Consider the following 8,975-nt stretch of genomic DNA (forward strand, 5'->3'; position numbering starts at 1 on the left):
GCCTTTTTGGCTTAGGCACCTGCCCCCTTGTCCTGACCTTGGGGTGAGCCTTGCCAGTGGCATCATAGCCCCCGTGTTCTGCTGCCATCTCTCCTGCCCTGCCAAGGTGTTTTGAGGGCCACCTTGTACCATGCTGTCACCTTAAGCATATGGGCTTGATTAATGATGTAATTAAGTTTGGGTTTTTTCCTTCTTTATTCATGCACTTTTAATACTGTCCAGAGAGCAAACAGCTGAAGCAGGCTAGAGTCGAAAAAATATATGGGTGGATGATTTACTGAATTTTGTACTTGCTTTTGATAGAGGGACCAGCTCTCTGTGTGCACTGAGCTGTGACACTGGGTCTTACCCTGCTGAGTGCCTCAGGGCCAGGACCACAGCCCTGAACCCTTGAAGGCTGAAGGCCCAGCACCTGATCTTTCCCTCGAGTTACTACAGAATTCAGAGGCCTTGCATTGTGTGTTGAGTTTGGAGGATCAGGTCTTTAAAGCAGTTGGGAGTGTGAGTGTAATGCTGATGGCCCTCTGATGTTGGAGGGCCTGGAGGATGGGGCAGGTTGGAGACCTGCTGAAAAGCCTCACTGTCAGAGTTCAGCTGCCAGCCTGAGAGATGGTCACTCCTGTTTGTTGAGATAAAAGCTGGAGAGGGTGATTTGGCTGCCTGAGTTTCTTTCAGCTGAGGCTCAAAGCCATTTTTCTTATCTCTTGCTGTTGCCAGCTCTGAAGAAAGAGACAGTATTCAGCTGGGAACTGAACTGGTGATACCAACTAATTCTTGCAGGGAGCCCCTGAACAGCTATCACATGATAACAGTTTTGAGCTTCTCTTAACCTGGGCAGGGTTTGAATAAGCCCCAAGAGACTGAAGGCTCTTTGTGTGCCATCCCTGCTACTGTATGAGGCCCTTTATTTTAAATTTTTATTTGCAATTGAATCATTGTCTTTATTGCCACTTCCTTCCCTCCCCCATCTCTCACAGATTCTGAAACCCTCAAGTGCCCATTCTCCAATGAAGGAGAGACCCCGGGGTAAGTCGCTGTCCCCTCGCCGGAGGCAAGGCAGCCCTCAGAGACGGGCCTGCAGGAGAGATAAATCGTGAGTATTCCTGCCACCATCCCTGCTGGGGCAGAAGGGGAGGCTGGTGATGTTTCTTTGCTGTACAAAACTTCCGTGCTCACTGGCACGTACAGGATAACTGCACCAGGTGCCTTTGTTACCACAGAGGCTCCAGAAGCTGCTGGCACTGCTGCTGATGTCCTGGCATTGCTGTGCTTCTTGCTGCCTAATGGCCCCTCTGTGCAGGGGTCTTGCACTGAACAGCTGACAGAGACAGGGGAAAAGTCAACTTGTCTTTCCAAAGTAACAACATCACTTGAATTGTATTCTTTGATTTTAATCAGCTTAGAAAAAATCCAGGCCTCTTTCCATGTGTGTCGTAGCTAAGAGTTGTTCTTCAGCTGTGTGGGGAAGGATGGATGCAATACCTCTAAATGGATAAAACTGTGCTTCCAGATCCACAGGCCTTTTACAGCCACTGGCAATTCAGACTCCCCTGCCTTAGATGTGGAAGAGTTGAGTTCTAGCTGTAGTGCTCCATGCCAGGAAGCTAACAACTGTGAAAGCCTATACGTAACCCAGATTAGTCAGATATTTATGATCATTGCTTTTTAAATAGGCTCCCAGACTACTGTCTCAGCACTTATTTTTTTATTTTAAACCAGCTAACAAAGACATTAGACTAACCTTCTAAAGATAACTTCAGGGTACATTAGCATCAGATGATTTCACAGCAAGCTTTTATTTTTACATGTTCATTCACACTCAGTCCACGATGCTGTACTTTGGGCTTTGTCACTGAGAGCTCCTTGTTTAGTGCATCGATAATTATAGTTGTAATGGGTTCAGCTGCTTCAGGCTTCTTCACCCCCTAGATTCTCTTTGAGGAGCAGTTTCATTTTTGAGTTTCTGATAGTGCTTCTGCAGTTGCTGGAGTGCATCAAGTATTTCTGGAGAGGAATGAGTGTCACTGGGCTTGGAGACTTTCCAGTTGAGGTGACTTCCTGAAAAAGCTGCTGGGTATGTGGCTGCTCTGTAGTGACTGATCTCTCCTTGGCAGCTTTGCTTTTCCAGGACAGAAAGACAGGGAGTGTACAGATGGCCTTACAGTGGCTTCAGCACCTGTTACCTGCTCAGTGGTTCTGCTCTGTATCAAGAGCAAATTCTATGTAACTCTAAAATAAACCCTGGGTCACCCTGATAGAAGATGCAGGACCCAGACACAGTGTGATGGGCTGTGAGCCTTAAAGGGGGAATGGCATCCCCAGGTCAGGGATGAGCTGAATGACACATCCGGGCACGTGCAGCGGTTGACATAAGGCAAGAAATAAAAAAGGAGAGATGGGGTATTCTCTTCTCCATATTGGTGGACCTCTGAGAACCTGATGGAGTGAGAAGCCTTTGTGTTACACACAGAACAGGAAAGAGTCAGGTTTGCTAGGCTTTAGGCTGGAATCCAAGCAAAAGAATGGCTGTGCTTATCAACATTGTTATGTTTCTTTGTGGATCTCTTACGTGCTGTAATTACAGCTTTCTTGAGCTTGCTGGGGAGGGGGAGAGGAGTATTTTGCTCTAGTGTGATCTGGCAGGGGCAGAATAATACATTCGTTTGAAAGGCTTCACCTGCTGTTGACAAGCTGTTATTACAGCCTGGGTTTTGTCAACAGTAAAATTATATGGGCCTGCTGGGAGAAATCTCCCACTGAAGGATATATGGAATGGTGAACTAGAGTGTCTTGGTTGGATTGTTTCTGAAGGACAAAGGCTGAAACTGTGCTTAACGATGGAAGAGGATTTCACAGCCACAAACACTGAACTTCTCAGCCTTGGCCCTTCAGCTTTATTAGGTAGATGTTAGTGGTGGCTGCCAGCAGGCCCATGATAGCCATTCAGCCTGGAAATGCAGCTGCAAGGCAGGTGGGGCACATTGCAGGACAGGTGGCAATGCAATACCCAGTGCATGCCTGCCTAGGAGGCTGGTGTGTAGTCAAATTGCAGCCTGTTAACTGAGGTGTGCAGCAGTCCTTGTGCTCTTAGCCCACAGTTGGTGTGATCTGGCATGAATACAGAGGCTATAGATAGGGTGGTGTCAATCTCTCTGGTAAGTCTGAAGCTTTCTCTGTCCACTTGCCCTTCCTCTGAAGTCCCAAAGCAGAAGGGTGCAGTAAATTGCAGACCTGTGCTGGAACAGGCAATGCAGTGTTTCATCCTCACTAGGAGTTCTTGGAGCTGGAGGGGTTTGGGAGAGTTGCTATGAGTTTGGAAGGGAGGATTATTCAGTAGGTTGGAGAATCTGTGCTCCTAAATGTCATCTCACCAGATCTATTTCCTTTCAGTTTCATGTTGAGCCTTAACAGGCATGCTCTGTGAGTGGCATGGCAACACTGGCCTCATGTGCTTCTAGCCCAGTGTAGCTGCTGAAAGGGAAATTCTGCTAGTCTGATTTATCAGGGTGTGCAAGGGGGCAGGATTACATTAGCATGTGTAACATCAGGCAGCTCATGAATCCTGTGTGCCCAGCAGCTGGGCACAGTTTGCTAAACTGCTCAGGGTGCTTTGGACAGGAGGTGTGATCTGATGGGCCAGACAAGCCCATCAGGCCCCTTGCCTGAAAGGACACGTTTGGCATAAAGTTATTTGCCAGCTGAGGAGAATGGGATCTGTGGTGCCTCTGGTCCAAGTCTTCTCTTTTCCTGAAACTTACAGAGGACAGCCTGTTTGCGGCTAAAAGCTACAGACAGTTGTGGATGGGTGGAAATGGTAATGTCATCTTGGCTGTACAGTGACTCCCCATCTCTTCTGGGTAATCAGAGAAGGTGCCACCATCCAGGCATACTTTAATCAAAACCATATTGTGATCTTAATTAAAGGGGAAAGAGAAAAATGTGTGAATAAGATCCCTAAATTGGAGAGAAGGGGGAAGGAAGGACACTGGAAATTTCATACAGTGCATCTCTTGCTGGTCTCTGACTCCTACACAAGATCTGAGGGATACAGCTTGTAGCTTGTTTACTGGTTAGTCAAATCCCATCTGCTCTGAAGGAATAATGTGGAAAAATGCAAACTATCTTGCAGTGATTTCTTTAAGTGTGATGCTTTCCTGCAAATGAGAGAGACCAGTGAAGACTCCTTCAATTCTGTCAGCTACTTAAAGTGGGACAAACAAGAGGCATGGTGCAGGGCAGTACTGCAGTGAGGATGGTGAGGTTATTGTGAGAGGTGATTAGATAAATGGCAAAGCAACAGGTTTCATTCAATGTGCTGCTAGGCAGAAGAGCATTAGCTGTTCATAGCAATGTCCCCAACTCTCAAATGCTGTGCAGATTCTCAGCAGGGATCTGGTGTTAACAGTTCTGCTCTTAAAAATAAAAAAATCCTTATTGAATTGAGGCTCTGTTGTACACATGCACGTGTGAGCTATACATATACCCCCAGTTCTTGGGGCTGCAGCAGTACAGCTCTTCCCTGGTGTGTGCCCCAGCAGTGTGCCACAGGCAGGGCTGGGCTTTCCCTGGTTTCCAGCCTGCCTGTGACACTGCTGCCTCTCCTGGGACCTGCTGCCTGCCCTGAGCTGCTCCAGCGGGAATGGGCTGGCAGCCTGCAGCAGGGAGATAAGTACCAGCCTGGCTGTGCAAACTCAGGGATCACATCTGCTGCGTAGTGAGCAAAGAGTAAACACACAGAGCTGGAAACCAGGCCTGAGGAGCTGAAAGCACTGGAGCCATGGTCAGCCTCCCATTATACTGCTGGGGCTTTGGCTGTGTTTCTGCAGGGCAGCAGACGTGCTACAGAGTACTAGAGAAATGTGTGCTTTAAACAATGTCTGTCTTCAGAAAAGCAAACAGACGGCTTAGTGTGAAAGCAGCCAAGAGCCTGCAATAAATGCTCAGATCAGACACTTCCAGACTATAAATCAGCTGCATAGTTTTGTTTTGACAACTTCGTTGCAGGACCTTTTCCATTGCTTGCTATAAAGAGACAGATTGATAGCTCAAGGTTTCCTTTGGTTCAGGCTGTTGGAATACCTAAATGGCCTAACAGCATCCATGTATGTGTGATTGCTCAGGTGAATGGTATCAGAAAGCTGGATGCCAGGAGGCTGAAGGGAGTCCACCCAATGTTTTCTGTTTGGGCTCCAGCCCTTCACACAGGCCCAGCCAGGAGCAGGGGGCAGGCTGGGGGAGAGCCAACACGCAGTGGCATTGTGAGAGCCCTGCTTGTTCGCTCTCAGCTGTTTCAGCTTTGTTCTAAAAGCTGGAGTCCTGCTCTCGGGAGATGACAGGTAGGGTGTGTTTAGTCTTAGCTACTCATTTAGACCCTCTCTCAAGTCAGAAGGAGGGGGTGCTTCAGGCTCACATCCTGGATCCCAGCATGCTACAGCTTGTCCTTCACTGGTGCATGGCCTCAGAGGCAGTGCACAGATAACTCTACCACAGTAGTTCCTGCAGCAGATTTACCAGGACTGTGTTTAAGATGACGACACGACCATAGCTCTATCCAGCCCTCCTCTGAGGCAAGCTTTTCCCTGTGTGGCTGCTGTGCTCTCCACGCCTGCATGGTCAGCAGCTGCCCTCTTCCCTCCCCTGTGTGCAGGCCGGCCGTGCTGGACAAGAAGGGAGACCTGGCTACACTCAACGAGGTGGGCTACCAGCTCCGCATCTGACACAGCCACCCTGCGGACTCCAGAGGGCTTCCCGCTGCTGCCGCTGCACTTTACCTGCACTCCCTCGGAAGGAAAAAGGAATGGGACTATTTTTTAACTTATGTACTCTCAAAATAAAAGTTTGACTTAGAAAATAGGGGGCAATTTTTTTTTTTTTGGTGGCAGTATTTATTTAAATTTATAGAAAAGGCATCAGTGAAGAGAACCTAAAATTAGAATTGCCAGGATGTGAGATTTTTTATTCTCTCCCATCATGTAGCAGGTGACTCAGTGGTGTGAGTTTCTTCAAATTTCCCTGTAGCAGTGTTAACTGAACTTGGCCTTGTGCTGGGTGGTTGCATTGGAATAACTAACAAATCATATTCTTAATATTAAGATGTGCTGGGGTGCAGTGCAATTAAAAAAAACCATATTCACTATAAATCTTTAATTCAGCAATAAAAGCAAGCAGTGAAGAAGTGGCATAAGTTTTTAAATTATCAATATTACCTCACTAGACTTAATAGATATGCAAAATTGTCAGTATTATTGTTTTCTAACCAATTTGTACTGTTTCCCAGCATTACTGGGAGTATTAAAACAGCACTGGATGTTTTACTGCCACCTGTATTATTATTTTCTGCATGTTGCCGAAAGGTGTTAAGTAAAAGTAATATGCAGCTGTATTCTTGACACTGACAACTTGTTAGACAAGATATGAGGTTTGAGGTTTTTTAAATGATAATTGATGAATAATGAATTTTTAAACTTTCATAATTTTTTTATACTTTTGTCACAAGCTTTTAGTCTTTCTGAACTACACCGCTGAAGCACAAAACATAGAGATTGCTGTTTTGTAGAGACAAGTCAGCTTTTTTCTCATATATGTAGTACCTGGAATAATGGAAGAACTGTGGGAATTGCTAACCTGAGACTATGTGCTTTTCTCTCCACATTTATGTGCAAATTTGAACCTTGTCTTTGAAAGGCTGAGCAGCCTCTGATGGTGATGCCTTGACACCTTGTATTAAATCAGGCATGGCAGGCTGAAGTTAAACCTTCTGCTGTGCTGTGCAGGGAGTTTTCCTGCATGTGTTGTAGTAACAACTGGTTAGTCAGACTTGAATAAGGAAGTATGACTGAAAGAGATGAAAATCAAGTTTGTCTGCCTCCTCCCTGCTCAGTTGTTTTGTTGTAAGCCTTGGCTAAGGACCTGTGATGGACAGCAGAGTTCTCAAGTGCCACGGTTAAGACTCGCTGGGGTCCACCATTCAACTTAGTGAAGTTCTCTGGAAGCATTTGAGTGCTGCATTCCTGGAAATGTTTCATTAGGTGCCTAAATATAAACTGGATTATTGTACATGTCCAGCCTCTACCCTTTGTGCTGTGCTCATAGATGATGCTGCCATGGGCCTGGTGTACCTCCCCTCCTGGGCACTTATTTTTTTGGGATCTTGATGAAGATGGATGCTGTTACAGACTGACAGTAATGCTCTATTCAAATGGAATGATGTAAGCTCCTAGAACACTTCCATCAGCCAGAAAATGAATGAATACAGAAGGAAAGAATTGCTTGTTCACAGACCTCATTATTCAAAAAACTGAATTTCACCTGCCTAGGACAGGAAGAAAAAGCCAAGACCCAGCAACCTTCTACAGCCAATTAAAGGCTTCCTACTAATTAAGACTTCAGAAGCTCTAGAAAGAATACTTTTCAAAAGTGTGACACCTCTTTATCCAAGTTTACCATATCAATAACAGGAAGGCCTTTCCCATCCCTCTTTCTCTAAACTTTCCCACTCCTGTGTTCACAGTAAGGATATTTTTTGGTCAAAGAGTGAAGCTGAAGAGAGGAAAATACTCTTTTGGTAGAAATTCTTGTGTAATTTGACATCAGCTGCAGAGTTTTGGTTTCAAACTTCATGCTGCCCAGTGTCTTGTGACCGAAATAATTTTTTAAATGACTTTTCATGGATAAAATGATGTGGAAAAACTTTTGATCAGCTGTATCCTATAGCACAATGTTATGTGATATGTTGCAACTTTTTTCTATTGAAACCATGGTTTACTACAGCTCAAATAATGCTTGTATAGTTTCTTCCCTTGTCCAGCACACTTTATTTTCTCTTAACTGATACTGAAGCTTTTTAATGCTGTAGAAGTGTGTTGACAAATTGCTTTTGGTCCTTGTGTAAAGTTCTGCTGAAATAGTCTCTTGAAACTTGCTTATGATGGCATTTGTCTTAAGTGTGGTTCAAGTGACAGCAAAGTGGTCAAATAGTATAGAAAAATGTGCATGACTTTTTGGGCTTTTTTTCACTACTTGTATATGCACAGCATGAAACTTCAATAAAAGTATCATGGTAGTCTTTTTTTATGATTTACTTTTTTTGTTTGTTTGTTTGTTTTTGTTTTTGCTCTTAACAAGGGTTGCTACAACTGAACAATGTTTTTAGCTGTAGTGTGGGTGTACCCAGAAATTTGTTGCCTCTATCTAAGTATGCTGGCATCTCTGAGATTACTCAGATGCTTGAAACCAGACAGAATCCAGGATCAAACGGGTTCTCATCCTTGGCATCAACCTCACTGTTAATACGTAGAAGAAAGATCTTCAGTTACAACTACCTATGACTGACAAAAGAAGCCCCCTCCAAATTTTCAGCAATGTAAGCTGAATGCTTTGGCAGGTGCACATATTTTGTAATGGACTGAGGAGCTTCTTTAATTGCAGTTGTCTGCAGTCAGGGAAAGGCAACACAGATGAAAATTCCACAAGTGCTTCTGGGAGACAACTGTGTCTGAATGGTGCAGGTTTTCCAGCATTACACTGAAAGACAATTCTGTTACTTCAAAATTGGTTCTACATACACATCCATGTGTAGTTTGACCAAGTTACAGGATTTGTTTTTAGCCCCTCTACATTTCCTATTCAAGTAGTCTGGTGGTTTTTTAATTACTTTGTAAATTGTATTTTATATTGAATGTTTATGAGTGCATTGCAAGAGTAAATATAAAACCATGATAATTTAATAACCTCAGGACCTGTCATTTCAAGATGGAACCTGGCCTTTTTAATAACTAAATGGAAAAAAAAAACCCACCCTGTCATCAATTGTTCAATATGTATGAAACCTCAAGACATCAAGAGCTAATTTTTTTGTTCCTATATAGATCAGTTGTTTCCTCTGATGTGGTGTGCTCATTAAGCTTAGCTTTATTTCAGATATTTTAAAAAAATACTTCAGTGAATGATACCTATATTTAAGCCCTTTGAATTTT

At 44.3% G+C, this 8,975-nt stretch overlaps 1 protein-coding gene across 1 annotated transcript in view; it reads left to right on the top strand.

Moving 5' to 3' along the window:
- Positions 1 to 8,080, top strand: part of VASH2 (vasohibin 2) — a 34,712-nt gene extending 26,632 nt beyond the window's left edge. The window contains exons 6-7 of the mRNA XM_002191639.7: positions 978 to 1,093; positions 5,648 to 8,080. Of these exons, the coding sequence (XP_002191675.5) occupies positions 978 to 1,093; positions 5,648 to 5,717 (186 nt within the window). The 3' untranslated portion in view covers positions 5,718 to 8,080. The remainder of the gene's footprint in view (positions 1 to 977; positions 1,094 to 5,647) is intronic.
- Positions 8,081 to 8,975: the final 895 nt, after the last annotated feature.

This window comes from Taeniopygia guttata, chromosome 3, assembly GCF_048771995.1.
Source record: "Taeniopygia guttata chromosome 3, bTaeGut7.mat, whole genome shotgun sequence".
Classification (NCBI taxonomy): domain Eukaryota; kingdom Metazoa; phylum Chordata; class Aves; order Passeriformes; family Estrildidae; genus Taeniopygia; species Taeniopygia guttata.